We start from the raw sequence: 25,465 nt of genomic DNA, 5'->3' as shown, positions 1-25,465 counted from the left end.
ATTGCTGTCAAATTGCTTTCTTATGATACAGCAGAAATACAGGAGCTCAAAGGCAATCTTTACATAAAGAAAGCTGGGGCGTAAAAATACAGAGTAAAAACAAACAGTAAAAATACAGTTTTGAATAAAAATTGTGAACTTTTTTGTGGATGGATGGACAGAACCCAAAATGCAGTCCCTTTTCAGGTAGTAAAAATAGTCTATCTGTGATGGTAGATTCTCCCCTGAATGGCAAAATGTGATAACTTCCAAAGTAACAAATAACAGTTGTTGCGGCTACTGCCTTGGCTGCTGCAGCTACTTCTACTACTACAGTGCACCCTTGCTTTACACAGGGGATCTGTTCCGGACTCCCCCGCTTAAAGCAAATTCCGTGCAAGCTCGAGCCCCATTTAAATGAATGGGGCTCATGCACGTGGCGGCGCGGTGGCGCAAGTGCGCCATGGGTGCACCCTCCATTACTTCCTATGGGACATACCACCCCTTCTTCCCCTCGTGGCTTTCAGCGTATGCTGAAAGCCGCATAAAGCGTGCCTGCTTATGATGCAGGCACACTGTACTACTGTAGTGGGATCTTGGTATCCACAGATTTCAGGATCTGTGGATTGAAGAAAGATTTAAATTTTTTTTAAATACCTGAGATTGAGGCATCCAGGGTGAGAGGCAGTCTTGGGGCAGTAAATGAGGCTGGGGTAGGAAGGCCGAGGCACCAGGACCATGTTCTTTCTGCTTCTGCTGCTCGGAAGGGCAGTTGGTATTCTTCCAGGAAACAGGAAGAATGGAGGCATGGTGCACTTGTTTGCCTCCCCTTCCCTCTTGGATGATCTGAACCTGTCCTGGGAAAGAGTTAACAAGGCAGTAAGAAGCAATACCTTCCTGGCTCTGTGGCTTTGGTTTGCCATGCTGTGTGTATGATTTGAACGTATCCCGAGAACTGTGGCTTTGGTTTGCCATGCTGAGTGATTTGAATCTATCCCAGGAAATGGAGCTTTGGTTTGCCATGCTGAGTGTCTGATTTGAACCTCTTGTGGGAACTGGGACTTCGCTATGAACAAAATTATGGCCATGAGTGTCTGATTCCAAACTGAGTGTCTGATTTCAATCTGAGGTGGGAACTGGGACTTTGTTTTGCCATGCTCAGTGTCTGATTTGAACCTATCCCGGGAACTGGGGCTTTGATTTGCCATGCTGAGTGTCAGATTTCAACCTGTCCTGGGAAATGGGGCTTTGGTTTTCCATGTTTAGTGTCTGATTTGAACCTGTCCCGGAAACTGGGGCTTTGGTTTGCCATGCTGAGTGTCAGATTTCAACCTGTCTTGGGAAATGGGGCTTTGGTTTGCAATTTTAAATGTGTAATTTGAACCTGTCTCAGAAATATTGCAAACCAAAGCCTCAGAGCTAGACAGGTGCTGTTTCTGACTGCCTTGTTAACTCCTTCCCAAGATTATCTGCTAGGAATTCTGGAACCAAACCCCTATAGTTACTGGGGGACCACTGTACTGCTACTATGAAATGCTCAATGACCAGTGGTAGCCACAGTTTCCATCTTGGAACTCAGTTCCACACAGCTTGGCCGTTAACTTACCTTGCTATCACCTGCAGCTTAGTCCCTTCTTTTCACATCTCTACGAACTTTCTTCAGTGGTGTTGTGTGGGATGAATCTGCTGTACAAAGTTGGCCAGGTTATGTGGGCTTCAGAGGTCTGCCTTCTTTATTCTATAGTTATGTCACTTAAGAATATGCAGGGATGTACTGCTTTTCCTTTTGACTTGTAGGATAAATGTTTCAAAGACAGTAGAAAGGATATTGTTTGTATCTAATGTACATCTGGCAACTGTTGCACTGTGTGGTTTTCCTTACCTGTTTACTTGAACCAAGTAGAACTGTGTCTTGACATTTTCATGTGCACGTTACGGTGTTCAAATATTAATGAGTACAACTAAATAGCATAATACAGTGCACCCACGTCATACGTGGGCGCGTCATACGCAGCTTCCAGCATACACTGGAAGCTGCGCCTGAACAAAGGCTTGTGAATCCCAGAAGAAGTAATGGGGTGTGCAGCAGGCACGAGCCCCATTACTTCTAATGGGGCTCGAGCTTATGCGCTTTTTCATTTACGTGGGGGTGGGGGTGCGGGTTTGGACGGATTCCCCATGTAAAAGAAGGGCCCACTGTATTAACATGGATTGGAACTGATAAACTACTTTGGGGACTTATTAGCAATTAGTGAGCAAACAATTCACTTGTTGTTCACAGAGTTCTGAACTATTGTACTCTGTTTGCCTTTTCTTTCCTTTTTGATAGTACCCACTGTAGATTTCATTTCTTATATATCATTTATTAATGTTTTTTCAGCCTCTGATTTTCAGTCACAATTCTCTTAACTGAATTGTTCAGTTTTTCCATGAACCAAAGAATGTTTGGAAGAAAAAAACCTACTGTTTCTTATTCAAAACATCTATCAGACCAGGCACTGTTTCCCACAGTGATATTTATATTCTCTTGATGGCATTTGGTGCATTGCTCCTCTTCCCCCCCCCTTCCAAATCTAATACATTGTTCCATTACTACTGTATGGATTTTATAGTAGAATGATTTCATCTGCTGTGTCGTTTTATGGAATTGATATATGTGCTATTAGATACATACTGTAGTGTGACACAAATTACTTGAATTGACAGGTCACTTCCCTGCTCTTGTGTCCACAGTTGCAGTCAGATGGTTAACAACACTGTATATTAATCTGCATGTACAGCGCTGTGTAAATTTACAGTGCTTTATAAATAAAGGTTAATAATAATAATAATAACATACATACATGCATATGTATGTGTATGTGTATCTACTCAGAGGCAATTTATGTATCTTTCTTTTCCTTACAGCCGATAGCAAATAACCTTTCGTTTCTCTTCCTTCTTTAAGTCATGGCTCTTTATAGTGCAGCAAACAGAACAGCTTAGCAGGATCATGAAGACACATGCAGAAGACTTGAATGCTGGTCCATTACATAGACTAACTATGATGATCAAAGACAAGCAACAAATAAAGAAGAGTTACATCGGCGTCCATCAGCAGATTGAGGCAGAGATGTTCAAGGTATTAATCCCTTTAATCCCTTGTCTAATTAATCTATCTAAATCTTTCCATTTGATAGTGTACATTCAATTAAATTGAAGGATAGTTTTGTAGATAGAAAAACTTTCTATTTAAAATTGTATTTAATTGTTCATTCTTTTTATTAAACCATGTAGATATTAGCTATGAACATGCACCTGCACCTTTGAGGACCTTCAATGTAGGAATGTAATAAAATTTGTCTTAGACTGATCTCTACGTGCTGTTGACATCCTTGAATAAGTACATAATTATATGTGGAAATCAAACTATGAATGTTGGCAGTTTTGGCAGATAGTTATCTGTTTTAAAAGCATTTTGGACTGTTTACTTTTTAAAAAATCCCTCTGTGGTTCACAACACTAAACATATATTAAAACTGAATATATATATATATATCGTAAGTAATGATATATAGGCATGCGTCAGTTAAGAAAGCCTTTGTACACCTGCCCAGTCCTCACCTGCCCAGTCCTCACCTTTTGCTCTTTATGTTCTGTTTAGTTGAAAGGTTTTTTTTAGCAGTATCATCACTGGAACAATGGTGAAGAATGGCTGCAGTAACACAGACTGGCTGCAGCAGTGTGTCTACAGTAAACCAGGCAATAAAGTTTGTGCTGTGAAAAAATGGAATTCTAGCCAATCTTACTGTAGTTGTATATTGCCTAAAACAGGCAAGTAAAGAGCACATGCCTCTGGAATCCCTTACATGAACAGCAAAACAGAGAGAAAGGGGGAAAGCAGTTAAGCATACTCACCAGTTGCCCCTAGCATGTTGAAAACAGCAGATGGCCACCACAACAGAAAGCATAAAAAAATTGGAGATTGATGAAAGAATCATTTTTGGATACATTTTGGAAGGAATTTTCAAGTAGTCTTTTAGGAGGTTCAAAATGTTTTTGTTTATTTGTTTACTTATTGTAGTTTACAACTGCAGTAAGATTTCCCTACAGCAAAGTATCCCTGACCTGAGTGTTTCATGTCACATGTGCATTCATTAATTTTTAGTAGTTTTGCTGCGACATGTTGAACTGTTCTTTTTCGTGGTGTGTGTGTGGGAACTTATCCCTATTCTGTCAGTGTTATTTCTGCCTCTGATAACAAATTTTCTGTTAAAGAAGTGGTGCCTAGGAACACATACATATCATTAGCCAGGTATTGTTGTATCTTTACTTTAAAAAATAAAAATAAGGTCATAAGAATGCTAATGGTAAGATAGCACAGACGGAGAGTGCTTTAATTAGCTGTCAGAACATATTCTTTAAGATTTAGCTTGATTCCTCCTTTGATCCTCAGAAGGTACCTGGTCACTAACATTTTGCCCAGTGTCCACCCTTTTATCATCATCTGTATGTGTAGAAGGCCTTGGGATACATCCTATTGTTGGGGATGCTTTGATTGTGAGTTCCTGCATGGCAGAGGTTTGGATAGGATGACCCTTGTGGTCTCTTCCAGCTCGATGATTCTATGTTCCTGTACTCCAGTTTATATATTTTTGGTAGAGTATTTTTTCTTCTGTAAGGTGACCAAAACAGTCAACAGCTATAAGAAAACAGTAAATCTCATTGAAGAACCAACTGAAATTAAGTATCTAAAGTTCACTTCACGTTCAGTATTATTACAGAAAAAACCCTGTCATATGACAGCCCGTAGTATCTCTTGGTTAAAAACTCCCTTCGTTTAAACATGTCCTCTCTGACTGGAATCTCTCTGAAGCGTCAACTACCTGTCTACTCTCAATGGTCCACCTTAAAGACACATTCCTGCTTTTATACTTCCTGATCCTGCCACAGCCCCCCTTCACAGTCTCTCTGAATTCTGAATGACTACCTTGAAGTCAGATCTGCTTAGTTCCTCCTTCACGCTTAAAATCAAAATGCAAGGTATCAGAATCCTTACTAAGGAACAGAAAACATGAGCAGAGGTTGTAGTTAAATACCTGTCAGAACACGTTTTGTTGGTGCTTTTTGAGTAATGGGGCGGCTGTTCTCATGGGTTGTTGCTAACATAGTGAAAGTCCATTTTTCTGTTATTTCCTTTCTGCCAAAATGGGATCCAAGGTGGCTCCATAGAGCACAGTTAGCAGTTAGGGGAAGGTGATCCTTGAAGTAACCAGATCTTGTTGGGAACTTTATATATTAATAAATAAACTTTGTGAAAGCTCATAGGGAGCCAGTGCAGTTCTTTCAGCACACCTGTGATGTGCATGTAGTCTGACACTCTATTCAGAACCCTGGTTATTGTGAAATTACCAGTGCATGTATCTCAGTGGCCAAGTTGTCCCTAATCAGAAAAGAATGTGGGTATAACAACCAAAGATGATAGTCAGTGCTACAACCGTGGTTACCTCAGCTTCTAGAAACATAGATCTGTCTAGCAACATCCTTCCTGTACTTGTTCCTGCAAGACAGTGGTTTTCAACCTTTCTAATGCCCTGACCCTTTGATATAGTTCCTCATGTTGTGGTGACCCCCAGCCATGTGTATCGGTTCCTAAGACTATTGGAAATATGTATTTTCTGATGGTCTTAGGCGACCCCTGTGAAAGGGTCATTCAACCCCCAAAGGGGTTGTGACCCACATGTTGAGAACTGCTGCTCCAGAAGGAATGCAGCCCTGTCCACATGGATAAGCAAATTTCATATCACCTCAGAGCGAGGGCTTCTGCAGTTTTTCTACTAATATTCATATATAGTCTCAGTGTTGTCTTTATATGCTGACCACATTTTAGAAAGTGGTAATAGTGATTTGATATGATCTTTACTAAAATAATATTATTTCAGTCTTTTATCACTAAAGACATAATTCGAGGATCATTACAAATGCTGCACTGAAGAGGCCGCAAAAACACTTCAGCTTGCTAGCATTCCACAGTTTAATGTAATTTTATTTTATTTTATTTTTTATTTATTTAGGTATTTATATCCCGCCCTTCAGTCCTAATGGCTCTCAGGGCGGCTTACATTTATTATTTTTTTAACCAGACAGTTCCCTGCCCGCAGGCTTACAATCTAAAAGACACGACACAAAAGGAGAAGGGAATGGTGAGGGGGGGAGGGGATCAGGTCCAGCATTCTTCTCTCCCTCTGAGGCCTGGACCAAGGCAGATGGACCGGAGGGAGGGCTCTGCTTCTTCAGGCTAGCCCTTTTTGCACATCTGTATATGCAGTGGTTCCATATGTGCAACTCTGCTTATACTGCCAGCTGATTATGGCCATTGAAGAATTCTGACTAACTACTCCACATGTGTTGCACCATTTACGTTTGTGTATGTCACTAACAGGATGTCAGCCAATGTGTGTTTCAGCCCACTTGCTTGGATAATCTCTTTCTGAATGCTTCTAATATGTCTTTTCCAAATGAAATGAAACATTTTGGTTCTATTCATTTTTCATGTTTTTCTTTATAGGTTACAAAAACAGAAGTGGAAAAATTAAAGTGTAGTTATAGACAATTAATTAAAGAAGTAAATTCTGCCAAAGAGAAGTACAAAGAAGCTGTGTCAAAAGGTAAGTTTACTGTTTATTATTTATAGGCACTATAGCTGTTACAGAGATTCAGAATAGAACAACAATGCTAATTACTTTAATTCAAATTAAATAACAAGCATTTCCTCAACTATAAATAATACAGCTATTTACTTTTGCTGTGACCCTTTCATGGTATATTTAGAAGTTCAGATGAGTGTGATGTTCAACCTTATCCCATTCTAGCATTGGACAGCTTTTTTTATATTTAAGCCCTCTGCAAATTTTCACTGCAGTTCCCTTATAATGGAATCTTTTGAGGTCCTTAAGCTGGATTCAAAGGATAGTAAAAGTTGAATAGATACTAGCAAGGTCCCACAAACACTGGCATAAGTACTTGCTGAAGAGTTTTCAGTCTTCGGTAAAAGGGTGGTTTAAAAGCAGTTCTAGGCCTTCTGTTCCTTCACTTGCATACTCTTATTCAATTTGCTGGTCAATGACCGAATAAACTTTATTACAAGATTACTCTTATTCAAGAAAGAAAACATCTTTTGATTTAGTTGTATATTACAGCTTTCTAGCATTAGTACTGAGCATATTGGTGTAAAGTATAGAACCTATTCTAAGAGAAATATATTATCTTCATGAAATTGGGAACCTTGAATGCAACTTTCTGTTTTCCCTTCTTGGTCTTCTCTCAGGTTTGTTGTTCACACTTGACTGTGAATCTCTTTCCTTCCTCTGGTCTCCTTGCCCATTACTTTATCTTCTGGGACCATTTCTCATTTTATTTGCCAGTGTTTTTTATGCCCCACAAAGTGTCTTCTTTCTCCAGGGCCAATTTCAATCCCATAAATGGTGACTGTCTTATTCCTTCAGCAATTTTGGATGTTCATGAATATTTGATGATATTACAACTTGTTGACAACTTGTTGCCTAGGGCATTATAAAACACAATATTTCTTAGCCTGTAGGCAATAGCTGAGATCCAGAGTCAAGCTTAGATTTGTGCAAAGGAAATCATCACATTTCTCAACTTTTCTTTTAATTATATTGCTTTTATTCTGTGCCACAGATTGCTTTTAAAATTTCAAAACAAATTTGGCATGGGATGTGAAGAGGGGGTTGATATTTAAGAAAGAACAAGCCTAAGGTGAATATCCAGTGGGGCATTTTCTCAAGCAGGCCCCTTCTTTATGCAACCCCTCCCCCTCCCCACATTTAGCTCAGTAGTTCCCAAACATTTTGGATTACTGCCCCCTTTCCTCTTGGTCAATAATCCTAGTGCCTCCCAACACCTATTTCTTGATATTAGGTCTACCGTTCTAATGCAAAGTCAAAACAACCCATCTTAGAATCATAGAGTTGGAAGAGACCACAAGTGCCATCCAGTCCAATCCCATTCTGCCATGCAGGAACTCATAATCAAAGCATCCCCAATAGATGGCCATCCAGCCTCTGCTTAAAGACCTCCAAAGAATGAGACTCCACCACACTCCGGGGGAGTGTGTTCCACTGTTGAACACTTCTTACTGTAAAGAAGTTCCTCCTAATGTTGAATTGGAATCTCTTTTCCTGTAGTTTGCATCCACTGTTCCATGTTCTAGTCTCTGGAGCAGCAGAAAACAATCTTGCTTTATCCTCAATGTGACACCCCTTCAAATACTGAAACAGGATTATCATATCACCATCTCTTTTCCAAGCTAAACACCCCCAGCTCCCTAAGTCTCTCCTCATAAGGCATGGTTTCCAGACCCTTCACCTCCTTTGGTCATGCTCTAGCTTGTCAACATCCTTTTTGAATTGCCCAGAATGGGACACAGTATTCCAGGTGAGGCCTGACCAGAGCAGAATAGAATGGCACTATTACTTCCCTTGTTCAGGCACTGTACCTCTGTTGATGCAGCCTAAAACAGCATTGGTCGCTGCTTCCTTTGCACCTTGTCACTTTCCGAGCAGCAACCATGTAGCCAGTCGAGCAGTGAAGGAGAAGCCTCCCACCCATGCTGGCCTTGTGGCAATTGCCAGAGCAGGTGAGAAACTTCTCAGCCGCTGCTTGTCTGTCTGCTCAGTTGCTGCTCCCATTGCACCTGGTCACTCTGGGAGCAGTATCTGAGCATCTGGCTGAGCAGTGACTGAGAAGCTTCTCATCCATACTGGCTTTGTGGCAAAGGCCAGTGTGGGCAAAAAGCTTCTCAATCACTGCTCTCTTTGCCCCTGGTCTCCCTGGGAGGAGCAACTGAGCAGCTGGCTGAACAGTGACTAAGAAGCCTGCTGTCCATGCTGGCCGTAAGTCAAAGGCTGGCATGGGCAAGAAGCTTCTTGGTTGTTGCATCCTTTGCACCTGGTCATCCTGGGAATAGCAGCCAAGCTGGATGAGCACTGACAGATATGTCTGTCACCTGCACTGGCCTTGCCGCAACGGCCAGCATAGAGAAGAGGCTTCTTGGTCACTGCATCACCAGCTACTCAGTTACTGCTCCATCTACACTTGGTTATTTTGGGAGCAGTAACCGAGCAGCTGGTTGAACAGTAACAGAGAAGCCTCATGGCAAATGCTGGTGCTTGGTTGCTGCTCCTTTTGAACCTGGTCACACTCAGAGTAGCAACCGAGAAGCCTCTTGTCCATGCTGACCTTGTGGCAAAGGCTGGCATGAGTTAGAGGCTTCTCTGTCACTGCTCCCAGGTTGACCCGGTACGAATGGAGAAGCTTCTCCCTGCCAAGAAAAGATTCTTAATCCTTCTTTGTTGGGGAAGAGGAGGACACAGCCAGCTTCCCACTTTTCTCCCTGGTGAGAAAAGACTCACAATCCAGGGGAGGTGAAGGACTCATTCACAGAATCTACCCCAGATACTCCTCCCCTCCTTCCCCAGAGACATGCCTTCTCCACACACAAGCATTGTTTCTTTTGCTACCTCTTCTCTCAGCCTAACCAACAAAAGAAAGCAAGAGCAGCTACTGCTAGCCAAGTCCCAGCAAAGCTCACAATGCTTAAGCAGGGTTCAAAATGTGAAAGCTCCTTTTTGCCCCAGCTTCTCCCCTGCCAGTCCTCTAATTCCTTGCTCTGTTCAGCCAGTCTGTCCCAAAATGGCACCACGGGAGTGAGCTTGTGTGGGCAGGGGAAGAGCGGGAGACACCACTGTATTGAAGCAATCAATGAGGTTGGGCAGTGGTGTTAAGGGACCCTGAAAAGAGAAGTTTCATACAGCCCTGGTTCTTCTTGCCTTTCTTGTGCTCCAATACTTAGACTGAAGGCTCCCGTGCCACCCTCTTTCCCCTGCCTGCCCCCCTGGATCTTTTCACAGCCTCTAGATGGCAGTACCACTCACTTTGGGAATCACTGATTAAGTCAAAAAATTCACTGCAGAGGATTGGTCACATGAAAGAACAGGTTTTCAGTACCTCAGAAGACTGAAGGGGGAGTGGCAAGAAAATCCCAGTATTGCTATAATATTGCATTTTGCCCTAAAAGTCTCTGGACTCATGCTTCTTGTTAAGTCTTTTTCATTGGTAAGTTCTTTGTGTTGAAGAGTGCTTGCTTTTAATGCATACTGGAATGCTGCAGTGTATTCATGAAAAGCAAACCTGATCAAATAATTCCAGTTGATTTTCAGATAATTAGCTCAAAATTCTATTTGCTCTGGTTCAGAAGCTGTCAGTAAAAAATAAGTCATGACACAGTTTGAGATGTCTGAATGTATACAATAGTAAGTTTAATGTTTTGTAACTGCAAGTCATAACATAAAAGATTAGGAATACATGCTCATTAAAATAATAAATTCAAAAAAGATTATATGCAATTGGCCCTCTATATCCATGGATTTTCTATCCATGGATTCAACCATCCATGGCTCGAAAATATCTCCCCTCCTCCCTAAAACTCCAAAAGTTAGACTGTCTCCCATGCTATTTAACATTTACATGAAGCCACTGGACGAGATCACCTGAAGACACAGGGTGGGGCGTTATCAGTATGCTGATGACACCCAAATATGCTTCTCCGTGTCTCAGGCTGCTGCAGTGATTAAGGAAGGCATCTCTTCTCTGAATGACTGCCTCAGATCGGTAATGGACTGGATGAGGAAAAACAGACTCAGACTGAATCCAGGAAAACGGAGGTACTTGCTATAGGGACCCCAAATCCGGGGATAGAGATTTGCCAACCAGTCCTGGACCGGGTCACACTTCCCCTAAAGGATTGTGTTCACAGCTTGGGAGCGCTCCTGGATTTGTCCCTTCATTTGTCATCTCAGATAGATGCGATAGCCAGGCGTGTCTTCTATCAACTTTGATTGATATGCCAGCTGCGACCCTACCTGGATCAGGGGGGCCTAGAAGCAGTGGCACATGCACAGGTAATCTCTCATTGTGATTTATGCAGTGCCCTGTACGTGGGGCTACCCTTGTGCCAAGTTCAGAAGCTTCAATTAATTCAAAATATGGCAGCCAGACTGGTTGCTGGTAAATCCAGGTTTAACCATACAACACCTATATTACAATCTCTCCACTGGCTGCCAATTAGCTTCCAGGCGCAGTACAAGGTGTTGGTTATTACCTTTAAAGCCCTACATGGCTTGGGCCAGGTTACTTTCAGGAATGCCTCTCCCTATATAATCCTCTCCACACTCTGAGATCCTCTAGGAAGAATCTACAGTGTGCCCGAGTTATACACGATTTGAGCACATGTGCTCAAGCTGCACGGGAGCACGCGGGGCACAAGGAGCGGCACGTCCTATTCAGATGAATGGGGTGTACCCCCATGGAGTCCCGCGCTATCGCGTGCATGAGCACCATTCAAATGAATGGGGCTCCAGCATAGGCGGAATTCGCCTTATGCAGGGGGGTCCAGAACAGATCCTCCGTGTAAGGCGAGGTTCCACTGTATTACAGCCTCAGAAGACCAGATTAGCTGCAACTTCTCAGAGGACTTTTTTATCTGCCGCTCTGAAATTGTGGAATGACCTGCTGGAGGAGATCCATCTTATCACCTCTCTAGACGCCTTTAAAAAGGCTGTCGAGGCAGATCTCTTCCAGCGGGCCTTCCCAGACTGAGCTCTCAAGGAAAGAAGACACCCCCATCCACCTTAAATTGTTTGCTCCACCTTGCTTACTTTTAGACTCTGTATTATGTAATTATTTTAACTATTTTGAATTTTATCATGGTAAGTGTCCGGGAAAGCAGCCAAAGGGCTGATAAGGCAGCTAGTTCCCAAACAAACAAACCCCCTCCCAGCACAGCAAAGTCAGTGTAAGCTACACAGTCCTGGAGATTCACAGTAGTTATACCAAAAGGGATTACCAAGAGAATTGTCAGACGGTCCGAGGTTCAGGGCAACAGATAGGCAGGTCGATAAAGCAGTCCAAGGTCAAGGTTTCCGGGTAGTCAAGACAAGAAGCCAAAGGAGCCAGAGACAGAGTCTTTCCTCTAAAAGAGTCAGATATCCACTGGCAAAGAACCACACATGCTCCAGGTGCTTAAGAAGGCAAGGAGCCGGCCTTCAGCTGTGTCTGATTACGAAGACGCTTCTGATAAAGCCTCCGAGATCTTCGAAGGCCCTCTCTTCCTGCTCGACGCTCATTGAAGGTAGGCACACTGCCCAGATCCTCCTCCATGTCCACAGCTTCGGCACCAGGCAAACTTGACTGCTGAACCTCTGGAGGGGCCATAGGCTCTGCTCCAGCAGAACTAGGGCCAGCCTCTGGCTCCTCCATTACAGGTTCAAGCCCCAGAGGCTCTGGCTCCTCCATTACAGATTCAGGTCCCAGGGGCTCTAGCTCATCCTCTGAGTCCTCCAAGCCATCCTCCAGGCTGGGCCTGACATTAAGGGTGGAAGGGCCCAGAGAATTAATGTAATGATTTACTGTTTTTTTTTATTATATCTTGTGTTGTAATCCTGCCTCAGTCTGTAGGTAAATACAAATAAATATCATCATCATCATCATCATCATCGAGGAGCTATTGTGATTGATCTTATTTACAAGATAAAGATGTGAAATATAATCATCCCTTAATGTGACTGCTTTACAATTTTTGAACTTAATGTCAGTCTGCCTGTTTCTTTGACACCGTTACAAATTGTCCATCTCTTGATTGGCCTCCCTGCCCTACTGCTCATAGTTTGTCCAAACTAAAAATGAAATTAAGCATATGATTTGCCCTTGTATGTTTGATTTTGTGTACTCAGTAGTAGCAGAGTCCATGTGCTTGGCTCAGGACAATAGCTTGGAGAAAGAGGATATATAACTCTGTGTACTTTTCTGCAGTTCTGATAGAGATCAGATGCTCCTCCTCTCTTGTTTGATGGCTGTTATTTGCCCTATTTGTTTTGAAAGCAGTAGTAGAATTATACAAGACTCAGAACTGAAAAGATGAATCAAATGTGATCAATGAAATGAGCAGAGTATAATATGTGAAATCAAAGGCTTTCATGGCCAGCATCCATAGTTTTTTGTGTGTTTTTCAGGCTATGTGGCCATGTTCTAGAAAAGTTTATTCCTGACGTTTCGCCAGCATCTGTGGCTGGCATCTTCGGAGAATACTGACCTGGAAGAGAGTGGGTATATATTTACTGTGTGATTCTGTGTGATATACCCACTCTCTTCCAGGTCAGCATTCTATGAAGATACTGGCGAAGTGTCAGGAATAAACTTTTCTAGAACAGGGGTAGGCAACCTTTTTGAGTCGGGGGCCAGGTTGCTGTCCCTCAGACAACTGGGGGGCCGAAGCCGGGGGTGGAGCTTCCACCCTCCAGGGGCGGAGCCACATGCCAGGGTGGAGCTTCCACCCTCCAGGGGCGGAGCCACATGCCAGGGTGGAGCTTCCACTCTCCAGGGGCGGAGCCACACACTGGGGGTGGAGCTTCCACCGAAGCATCATCATCACCACCACCACTATCATTGTTACAGCAGACCTTTGTTACAGCACTTTGGAAAGTCACACTGTCTCATCTTCATAAATAATAAAAATAATGAAATGAAATAAAAAGCAATAATAAAAATAATGAAATACAATAAAAAGCAATAATAAAAATAATGAAATAAAAAAACAAAAATAAGTGTTATATATTTTTAAAAATTAATGGAAAAAACCCAAGGCAGACCTGAAATGACTCACCTTTCCACCTCCTCCCCCTCTTTCTCCTCCTCCTCCTCCTCCTCTTTCTCATTGAGAGGGCATTTTGCACTAAGAACACCCAGGGCAAGTAGTAATAATAAATAATAATACTAATAATAAAGTTACAAGCAAGGAAATTACTAAAACGCAATTGAAAATAAACTGCAGCAAGCATGCACACTATGTCAACCCAGAAAAGCCACAAGTTGGTGAGAGGGCATTTTGCAGAAAGAACACCCAGGGCAAGTAGTAGTAGTAATAATAATAATAATAATAATAACAATAAAGTTACAAGCAAGGAAATTACTAAAATGCAATTGAAAATAAACTGCAACAAGCATGCACACCGTGTCAACTTTTTTTTTTTTTTACTTTTTTCAACTTTTTTCTTCTTCAACTGTTTTTACTTCAGCTCACCCCCTCCCTCAATGAACCTTACCAACCTCTTGCTGTGGCTGTGGCTGCAGCTGCCGCTCTGGCTCCCTTTCTCCCTCGCTCTGCACTCCTTCTGCCTCTCCTCCTTTCCCTGCTCTTAGGGAGGAGGAGGAGGAGGAGGGCGGAGGGCAAGGTGGAGCCTGCTGCAGGCCCACTGCAGCCCCTGGAGCCCTGTTGGAGTGCTCCAGGGGCTGCACCGGGTCTCCTAGATGGGCGCCGCCATTTTGTTTTTCAAAATGGCGGCCAAAGTCTCGCGTGGCCTTTGCCATCCTGAGGTCATGCGAGACTTCGGCTGCCATTTTGAAAAACAAAATGGCGGCCGGAGCGGCGCAAAAACAGGGGAAATCGGCGGCAGGACTGCGCAGGGGCTGGCAGGAAGGCCTTGGCGGGCCGGATCCGGCCCGCGGGCCGCAGGTTGCCAACCCCTGTTCTAGAACATGGCCACATAGCCCGAAAAACCCACAAAAAACTAGAGAAGAATATGTTGGTGGTTTTAAACATCAGCATGCATATGAGATAAACATGTCTAGAACTTAAAACCATAGCAGTCTTGAAACGTAATCCAATTTATTGGTTTAAGAAAGATTTTAGATTTTTCCTCCATAGTTTAAATTGATATCAAAGAGCTTAAAGTTCCAGAAGCATGTGAAAGAAAAAATATTTTAATGTCTAATTATTGGGGTCTTTAATGTGGGAAAGTCTACTAGTTTGTAGGTTGATGATAATTTATAGCAGGGAAAGCCCCATCCCTTAAACTAAATAAAATATTTCTCAGAATAAATGTAGATGTTGGGCATACAGTTCTACTTTGCAAGGCATACTTCAAAGGAATATTAAGTAGTTTCCTCAACCATATATCTTCATATAAAACGTGTTGTACTTCCTTCTGTAAAATTGTATATCAGATATATAAATTGCACAGATAGAAGTTTTCCACAATTGATATTTCCATTAATGGAGATGGTTAATCTAGTTTAAATATTTCTCGTAATAGTTTTGTTACAGTAAAAACAAATGAACTGAAATATTAATGTTACTGGTTTGCAGAAACAAATTTAAGTATTATACCAGAATTTTTAATATCAAGTCAAAGTTTATTGACTTCAGAGTGAACATATTTTGCATCTTATGCTAGTCTGTAATGTTTAATTGATTAATAGATTAAAAACCTTTTAGCTGATTTAAAGGGTGCCCTTAATTATTTGTACTGCAGATCTTAAACTATATAGTAGGTGAACTATATTGGGATAAGCAGGTGCCACCTTCTATAACACAAAGAAGGGAATGGTAGCCTTTTCCTTCAAAGTTGTTGATTTTATTCCTATGTATACATATGCAGATTTCATAATTTAAAAAGGATGCTTTATTAATTACCTTATATTGTATATACTCGACTATAAGTCAACTTCATGTATAAGTCGAGGACTAGTTTGGGGACAAAATTATGGATTTTGATATGACCCGTGGATATGATATAGATAGTGTTGAGGCAGAGTATGGAATTAGCTAGCTATAACTTTTTATTCCAAAATCACTTGCTTAATATGCCAACCAAACTCCTCAAACTGTGAAGCAGGGGATAAGTAGAAATCAGGGGTAGGTAGAAGCCAAGAGAAGGTAGAAGATATAATCAGACTTTGAGGAAAAGTTTTCACTTACCTTAATTATCAAAGTTCTCAGCACTGTGTCAATGATAAACACACCAAAAGAGTACAAATTGGTTGTTATAGCAATCTATAAATAATGAGTGATACTAGAAAACAAATAGGAATTGGAGGAGGAGAGCTGAAGAGATGCACAGTATGCTTCCCCCTTCTTACAGAAAGACTCCAACAACTTCGGTACATGCCAAAAAGGAGAAGACCATCATCCTTCAGCCCTAGAGGGTCTGACATTCTGAAATAGCATGGTTGCATGCCAAACAAACAAGCAAACATCAACCATTGCATTGTGAACAGTATTTCACTGTTTCCCTTCTCTTCTCACTTCTATGCTTCAACAATTTTGCATCAGATCAGCTCTTCTTTCTTTCTCCTCGTAAAGAAATCCAGGAGGCAGCAAGCAGGTTAGCATCTTGCAATAGAACTACAAATGAGTTATCACAGAGCCATGAGATGTTTTCTCTCCAGTTCCCTCCAAGTCTTCCTCCTCTTATTGTAACCATTATTGTGTCAATATAACAAATATTTAAAGTGCCTGATTTTTTAAAGTTTCAGAATAACTGCAACATTAATCAGGTAATATCAAGGGGGAAGAGTGAGTGAATTTATAAATTTAAGATTTTTTTCTGTACACTGACATCTGCAGTACAGGATTTTTACCATCTTATGTGTTTGCTTGTTCTGCTGAAAAATTTACAGGATTACACAAATGGCTGCTTCTGCTTGCATACTCAAAAAAAATGAGCAGTTACAATGCTGAGATGCTAACTGCAGGGTCAGAAATTGGTTCATTTCCTCTCACTTTAATAAGGGAGCTCCATTCCCAACTACACCTCATTGTGCCTTTTGATTGTTCTTTCTGTACTTACCTGGTTGGGTTGGTCTGTATCTCAGTGCAACAGAATTTCCTTCTCCTTGTCTTTTTTCTGAAGCCCTTCTAACTGTTTCAAAATCAGTTTGTAGTATTTTCCAGCCCTCCAGAACAGGCTTTTGGGTTGCGTAGCAACTGAACTGGCAAGAGGAGGACACCCCTCTGAAATCTATGGATCCAACATGCAAGTCTAGTACTGGGATCAGTTTTTCCAATGACTGCGATGGTTGATTATTCTTATGATACTTAAAATCCTTTCTTCACTATGTCCAGTAGTGTCCAAAACTATTTTAGCAAAGTGGATATGTTTGCCTACAATCAGTTGTGAACATATATCTTGGCTAATAGCCTTAATTTATCATTAATAGGATTAGAAAATAGTTTTAAAGAAGTTATTTTAAGAGACACAGATAAAAAGTTTATGGAAACAGTATAGAGGGGTATACATCTGCTTGATTTTTTTTTAAAACATGAGGATTATGATGTTCCCTCAGTAGTATTATGTTTGATGGACTAATAGCAATTCAACAAAATGCAAATGAAAGCAGATTACTTCTTTTACAAGAAGTTTTGTCAGAAGGTACATTCTGCCATTGAGACAAGTATTATCTCTTGTGTTGTAGTTTTTAAATGTATAGAGTTAGTTTGAAGTGCTCATTTATTATGACATTTATTTAGTCATTTTTTCAGTATGATAGAAACTGAAAAGTAAACTGCAAAATGTAATGTCTGCTTTTCCTCCTTTCATATAGTCAACTATAGAACAAAAGGTAGCTGTGTTGGAAATTAGAAAAAAACAAAACAGAAGCGGTACCCTCTGTAACTGTCTGACAAAGCAGTGTCTGAAATTTGATGACAAAATCAATTTGATGATAAATAAAAACATTGATGAAAAAATGAAAGAAAAAATGTTGCAAGTAGTTCAGCAAATGGCAGAATATAGTACATTAACAGTATGAGGCACTTATTTGAAATAGTGATTCAGAAAGTGTTTTATAAATTAATTAGACTGCCCAGTTGAAGAAATCACATATTGAATCAGGGCACCCAGGGGCAAAACGTTAGGGCCATTTTTCTTTTGAAAATAGCAGCTATTTGAATATGCTTTCAGCACTAATTGGAACTCATGGGGCCCTGGAAAGGTAGAGAGCAGAAGAAATTGAAGTGAAGGGCTACAGAAATTGGTTTAAGATCTTGAAGCTGTCATTAGGTTAATAGCTTGCATTAAGTTGTTAGTATGCAAATATATAAAATGGCTTGTCTCCAGATAGCTGAGCAGCCAGCTCCTTAAGCTTATGTCTCTGAATCAGCATGCACTCTGTTTCACAAGGTAGACTACTTGAAAGTGAAGCTGACCTTGAATATGTCTGAGCATCTCTTTGGAATCTAATCAATATACACATTTACTGGGGTTGAAATCTTCAGCAAAATGAAGGATGAAGCACTTGAGAGTTAAGCATTTTGAAAACCTCTTGAATTCAACGTGACATATAGCATTGAAATTAATGGGAGTTAACGTGTTCAAGGTTTTCTTGAATTTTGCTCAATTTTTTTGGGTTGTTACCCTATGGAATTATATTTTTCTTCCTGTTGTTTTTCCTTCAGGAAAGGAGACTGAAAAAGCCAAAGATCGATATGATAAAGCCACTATGAAACTCCACATGTTGCACAATCAGTATGTCTTGGCACTGAAAGGAGCACAGCTACATCAGCACCAGTATTATGATTCTACACTTCCTCTGTTCCTAGACTCTTTACAGAAGATGCAAGAAGAAATGATTAAAGCACTGTAAGACATACTTTTGTTTGTTTTAAAAAAGGTGCACCTAATTTATTATATTAAAATTGCACTTCTACATACAGTGGACCCTTACTTTATGTGGGGGATCCATTCTGGATCACCCCCCCACGTAAAACAAAATGCGCGTATGCTCGAGCCCCATTATATCCAATGGGCCTTGTGCTCACCCTGCGGCTGTGCACGCCATTTGCGAGCCCCATTGGATATAATGGGGTAGTGCTCGGTGCACGGCCATGTGCATGCGCTGTGCATTCTCCCCTTCCCCGGGAGGCTTGAGCATCAGCTGAAAGCCACATATAACGAGCCAGCGTATGGTGTGGGCTTGCTGTATATGCAGCAGTGGCCTCAAGTCATGCACACTACTGTTCTTAAGTGGGAAGTAGGGAGCATTAAGTCAAAGTTCTGGTTTTGTTTGGTAGAACTTTGCGTGCTTTAAGGTAAAGATATCTAAGAGATTACCTTCTTCTATATGTAGATGTATCAGCAGCCCTTCCCTTGATACCACTACCTGTAGACATGAAATGAATGGCAGCCAGACATGGGTCCCCTTTTGGGATGGTATCCTTGTGTGGAATGCTCTTTTGAGGGATGTGCCTCTGGAACTATCTCTTTTTGGGGAGGGAGTATCATTTGAAGACAATTTTATTCTACTCTGCTTTTAATTATTGCTTCTATTTCTTGATTTTATCTTCTGTCTGTTTACTGCTAGTGGAGATTTCAAATTGTCTTAATGTTAACTGTTAGGATTTGATTCTTATATGGTAGCTACATCAGAAATTGTATATGAGAAAAGTTGTGTATGAAAGAAAGCCTACAAGTTATTGTATATTGGGCTGCCCTTGGGTTTTTAGATTATATATAAAGTTGGATAATCCTCATCACTCTGCTTCTCTTTCCTTCTGTATTGGAAGCATAAGCTCATAAAGGTCTTTTAAGGTAAATGGAACTGTATTTGGGAGTCTTTTTAAAATATAATTCCTTCTGTAGATATTCCAAAACCAGGTTATTTCCTCTTCAAATAGTCATTGAAATATTAATAGCTCTTTGGGGACAAATACAGCTGCTTACTTTAATCTTGAATTATTCAATTGGACCCCTTTTTGCCATTCCCAAAGCAGCTGACCCTGTTCTTTATTTTGTGTCTTCTGCTCCTTCCTCATTTTACCAGTAGAGAATACTGTCACTTCTCTCAGCATAAAATTGTGCCTATATGCCTTTAACTGTTCAGTGATTTGGATTCTCTGAGGAGCAATTTGGAATATTAAATTTTCTCTTTGCTTATCAGAGTTACTCAGATGAGCCAAATAAAAGCACAGACTCTGTTCCTCCCAGTTAGAGTTTATCATTATAGCCTCTCATAAGTCTGAAACTTGTTTGGCTCCTCTGAAGTTCCCTCACACTTTCTGGGAAATAGTGAACGCCATAGAGTGATCCGTAGCTTGCTCAGTTTTAATGCACTGAATATTGACCATGTTATAGGGCAGTGATGGTGAATTTTTCAGAGACCGAGTGCCCAAACCCAAAGGTGTTTCTGCACCGGTTGTCACCCAGTGCCAGGGGGCGGGACTTCTGGGGGGACGGGATGTTCAGGGGTGGGATTTCTGCCTTCTGAGGGTGGGACATCTGCTTTCTGGGGGCAGGACTTCTGGAGTGGGACTTTTGCAAAAACAGTTGAAGGCCTGGGAGGGTGGGGGAACAGGAGGAACAAATGCATGCCTCTTCCTTCTCCTCCCCTCCCCATACCCTCCTGGGCCTTTGGCTGCCTCTGGAATTAGCTGAAGGCCCGGGACAGCTGGGAAGAGTACAGTTTCATTCTTTGGCTTTCATTTTTATCAAGTTATCCTGTTCAGTTGTGAACATACAGCAACATCATTATTGCCTGGTTCTAATAAATAGATTAGACTATACTGGATAAGTGACTATCAACATAAGTTTTAAAAGGGTTGTACATATAGTCATTTCTCTCCAGTGTAACAGAAACATCAAGCAGACAAGGATAGATAAGATTAGTATTTCTGCTTCACTAACTGACAGAAATTTCACAAACTTTCTCTCATATACTGTTCAGTAGAAGAAAAAGGAGCAATGGAAAAGGATTCCCTTTGGCTACTAAAATAACCCTTTCTTCTTTCCTTTCTTACCTCCAAACTATAAAGCTGATGAGGATAAGGTTGCACACTGGCATATATAGCTTCAGTTATGAGCCTGTGGGTTTTGCCCTGCTTTAGCTTGGATAGAATTTGTTCTTATAATGTTTAACGTAAGCTAGATTTACATATTGCAGACTGGTTGGTCCTTGTGTCAGTTATAAAGCTATATCTGCCTCCTTTGAGATGCAAGCTTTGCACAGTATAAGTTGTTCATGTCTTGTGTCAGTAACAAAACAACTTCTTCCCTTTCGACAGCTATTTAAAATGTTTAAAAACATAAAATATTTTTTAAAGAACCGGATAGCTATATGGTAGGATAAACATGCCATAAATAGGAAGGAAGGGAAACATACAGCCTGTTAAATAGGGAGAAGAACTAGTGTTCAAAATTTGATCCACAGACTGCATATCTGTTTTCACAAAAGAAAAATGAGGGGAGCAGATTTCACTTCATAGTCAACTCACTTAACCTCATTCACATGTTTATCTATATACCAAACAGGACTGACAGAAATTGTCCAGATTTAATTACAAATATTTTTCTGTTCTTCTTCAGAAAAGGAATCCTTGAAGAATACAGTCAGATCACCAGTCTTGTGACAGAAGAAATAGTGAATGTTCATAAAGAAATCCAGACATCGGTTGAGCAATTAGACCCTAGTTCAGAATATAGTAGTTTCATAGAGGCTCATAGGTAAACTAAGATCCATTCATCTGTTCTTTAAGTATCAAAAATAATATTTACAAAATAAATTGGTTATACATTTTTGTAAGAGATTATACATTCACTTTTATCAGTGGTTGTCTGTGTCCAGTGTTGCACCAAGTATGATAGTGTGACTGAAGTTACCTGACTATGGTGAGGATGCACTTCACACAAATGTTTGAATATTTATGGATGTATCACAGTAGGTATCTGAACTGGTGAACTTGTCCTACTTTGCCTCTTTTTTGTTTTAGATTGCAGTCCTTTCATCTGCATATATAGGACTTTCCATATTCCCAGTATCTGAATCAGACTAGAACTTCCTTATTCGACATAAGCTTTGTTGTATCTCCAACAATGGCTGCATGGGAGGGGACCACCTTAAAATAATTTACAAATATCGCTGCCAATTATTGAACCATAAATTGTACGAAAAACTACAGCAAAAACCTGTTAGTAATGCACAACCACAAGGTTGCGAGTTCAAGACCAGCAAAAGGGCCCAAGCTCGACTCAGGCTTGCATCCTTCCGAGGTCGCTAAAATGAGTACCCAGACTGTTGGGGGCAAATTAGCTTACTTGCTAATTAGCTTACTTGCTGTTCACCGCTATGATCTTTGGAATAGCGGTATATAAATAAAACAAATTATTATTATTATTATTATTATTCAGTAGTGTGCTATTCTTAAAATTTGCATCAACTCTAATGGTTTTTAAAATACTGGGTGAATGGTGCAAGAATAAAGCTGTTCTTATTCAGTTCTGCATCATGTTTTAAAAATCCTCTCTACTTGGTCAGAGGTTAACCAGCTGCTGTTTCTCTCCTTTAATGAATTTTGTTGGACCAAGAAACAGATAGAATACATTCTTTCTAAAGACTTAATTTTATTCATTCTCAACAATTTTTATTATTTGTATCAATAATATTTTATTATATTTGCATATAAATAGCTGTGTGTGTATATGAAGAAGATATAAAACATTAAAAACTACTTGTTACAGAATGTAAGAAAATACATATCTGAAGTCATTTAATATACAGGTTTTCTTTTGTAATACTTTCTTACCTCTGTTCAGTTCTATCTTAAAAATTTCTTCTGGGTTTTGTGTACATGGCAGTAGTTTTCACTTCTAAAGCAAATATAGAAAGACTAGGAAAAGATTATAGAACAGGTAAAAAGAATGAAATGAAAATAGTAAGGTGATAGCTGGTGTCTTGCATCCAGAGAAATCTGGATTTGTATAGATTATGCCTTACTTTGGTAAAGAGAAGATTAATGGAAGCTGCATCCACATGGCAGAAACAATCTGGTTTGACACCACTTTAACTGCCATGGCTCAATGCTATGGAATACTGGGAACTGTGTGGTGGCTCTGCTCTGGTGCCACCACAAACTGCAGTTCCCAGAATTCCATAGTATTGAGCCATGGCAGTTAAAATGGTGTCAAACCAGATTGTTTCTGCCATGTGGATGCAGCCTCCCTCTTGCAAACACAATTCTTGGTAAATTCCTGCTTCACATATTTGGTGATAGTCTGTATCTCACCATTTGCAATACCAAAGAGAATAGGTAGTCTCAGTATAAAATCTCTAAGTCTTTATGCTTACAGGGTCACAACAGCATCTAAAGATGGCTGTGTTCTGTTGATATGCATATTCTTTGTATTAAATGCAGTCACATTGTGCTTGTGTTTGAAGTGTCTTTGTGTATTATGTAAAACCTATCATTTTGAAACTCCAAAGGACGCCAGATATTGAACAACAAGAAATAACGTTTGATACTTCTTTATTGGAAGAAAATGAAAATCTTCAAGCTAATGAGATTATGTGGAATAATTTGACAGCTGAAAGTTTACAAGCTATGTAAGTAATCTAGTTCTTCCCTTATATGAATACTTGTTCTGTGACAATAATGCCCAAAGCAAACAAATAAAATAATTATATATATATATACATTTATGCTATGCAAAATGTGAGAGTCACCGTGAAGTAGTGGTTTGGCTGTTAGACTAGGACAGTGGAGGCTAGGGTTCAGATTCCTGCACAGCCATGGAAATCCACTCGGTGACATTGGGCAAGTCGCATTCTCTCAGCCTCAGAGGGTAGCTTACTTGCACAGGCAAAGGCTAAATCCCTATGAACTAATCGTGCTAAGAAAACCCAATGATCGGTTCACCTTAGGGTTGCCATAAGCCAGAAAAGACTTGAAGACACACAACAAGAGTAGCAACAACAACATGCACGAAATGTATTTTGTTTCTAATATATAGGCTTTGAAGGGCTTGTTGTGCTGATGTTAATAAAGAAGTCATAGAAAAGAATGAGCAAGTAGCTGTTCACCGCTATGATCTTTGGAATAGCGGTATATAAATAAAACAAATTAAATTAAATTAATACCTTTATGAGAGTAGGAAATACTAGGTATATAGAAGGAACAGGAGGCATGGTAAACTCCCTTTTGAAGCTTTTTTTAAACCATGGAAACCCTATGATGAGACAATCCAAAGTGAAACTAGTGGTAATGGTTGGATGCCCTCAATGAGCTGCTGGGGTAGAGTAGAGGATAGCTACAAGTGGTTCTGGGACTAATGATGCAACTGAACTCAGAATGAAGATAGAAGTTCAGTCATTGATGTGCTCAGAGATGAAAGGAAAGTCTGAAGCTGTACAACTCATAGGAACATGGAGTGCGAATCAAGGGAAAAACTATAATACTGAAACAAGAAATGGAACTTATACACATGGCAATGCTTGGGGTGAGTGGGCTAAAGTGGACAGGAATGGGACTTTTTGAGTCAGATTACTACATGTTGTTTTACTCAGGAAATGAAAATCTAAGAAGAAATGCAGTGGAATTAAAGAGTGAGGAGAGATGTACGAAAAGCAGTCAAAGGATATAATGTGAATTCTGATCAAATACTTCAGGGAAATTCCATTAATATAATCATAATGCACGTTTATTGTGCAAACACAGAGGCAAGAGAGAGAGAACCGAAACAGGACTACTTCTCAATAAATAGGTGACTGGAATGCAAAAACAGGAAACAGAGTTGAATAAAAGTTTGCAGGAAAATTTGGACTAGGAACAAGAAATGAGGCAGGAAACGGACTGGTGGGTTTTGTGAGGCCAACAATTTGTTTATTGCAAATACATTCTTCAAATTTATAACCCAAGAAGCAACAGTATATGTGAACAAATAGAAATCAATTAGACTATATAATTGGAAGCTGAAGATGTCTCTGTAAAAACAAGACCAGGAACAGATTGTGGCATAGATCATGAACTACTAATAGCAAAATTTAGAGTAAAGCTAAACACTAAACCAGCCATCAGGTCTAAATACAAACATAGAGAACATCTCTTAATAATTTAAAGACAAGGTGAAAAATAGATTTGCACTATTAATCCAAACAGGCTGCCATCAAGACAGAGTAAGAGAAATGGAATGGTTTCCAATCAACAAAGATGCATTTTATCACCCTGTCTATTTAACATGTATGCTGAATATATCATACGTAAAGCAGGATTGGTGTTGGAGGAAGAAGGGGTGAAAATTAGGTGAGGGAACATCAACAATCTAAAATATGCATATGACACCAAACTACCAGCACAGTCGAGTAAAGACTGAACAATTATTGAAGAATGTCAAGGCAGAAAATGCAAATGCAGGTTTACAATTAATTGTTAATATTTGCTATTCTCATTGAGCCTTTATCAAAAATGAAAAAGGGAGACCTCTGTGAACAGCACCAGGAGTTCTCCTCTCTTCTCTTTCATAAGTAGGAAGGAGTTGGGCTGCTCCCACTTACACTGAGCTGGTACATTACATTAAAGAAAAAATCAGAGTTGCTTGTTCTTTGGAAAGATTCTGTGTAAGGCCTTTATTATATGATATTAAGTTACTGATAGATAAACAGTTGGCCCCCCATATCCACAGATTCTTTATCCATGGATTCAAGCATCCACGGCTTGAAAATATTCAAAAAGTATATACATTCCAGAAAGCAAATCTTGATTTCATTTTATATAAGTAACTCTGTTTAACTCTGCCACTGTAGTTAATGGGACATAAGCATCTATGGATTTTGGTAACCATGAGAGGTCCTGGAGCCAAGCCTCAGTGGATACTAAGGGTCCACT

The 25,465-nt window shown here is 40.2% G+C and overlaps 1 protein-coding gene across 2 annotated transcripts in view; it reads left to right on the top strand.

Annotated features, from left to right (window-relative positions):
* Positions 1-25,465, top strand: part of FER (FER tyrosine kinase) — a 197,914-nt gene that overhangs the window by 15,631 nt on the left and 156,818 nt on the right. For both annotated transcript variants that reach the window (XM_089492471.1, XM_089492463.1), the window contains exons 4-8: positions 2,927-3,100; positions 6,527-6,626; positions 18,272-18,455; positions 21,174-21,311; positions 23,068-23,187. In XM_089492471.1, coding sequence (XP_089348597.1) covers positions 2,927-3,100; positions 6,527-6,626; positions 18,272-18,455; positions 21,174-21,311; positions 23,068-23,187 — 716 coding nt within the window. The remainder of the gene's footprint in view (positions 1-2,926; positions 3,101-6,526; positions 6,627-18,271; positions 18,456-21,173; positions 21,312-23,067; positions 23,188-25,465) is intronic.

This window comes from Sceloporus occidentalis, unplaced genomic scaffold, assembly GCF_023333645.1.
Source record: "Sceloporus occidentalis isolate IW3139 unplaced genomic scaffold, rSceOcc1.0.p SCAF_1, whole genome shotgun sequence".
NCBI classification, from domain to species: domain Eukaryota; kingdom Metazoa; phylum Chordata; class Lepidosauria; order Squamata; family Phrynosomatidae; genus Sceloporus; species Sceloporus occidentalis.
Note: the sequence above shows the minus strand (reverse complement) of the source record. Positions and strands in the feature narration are given on the sequence as shown.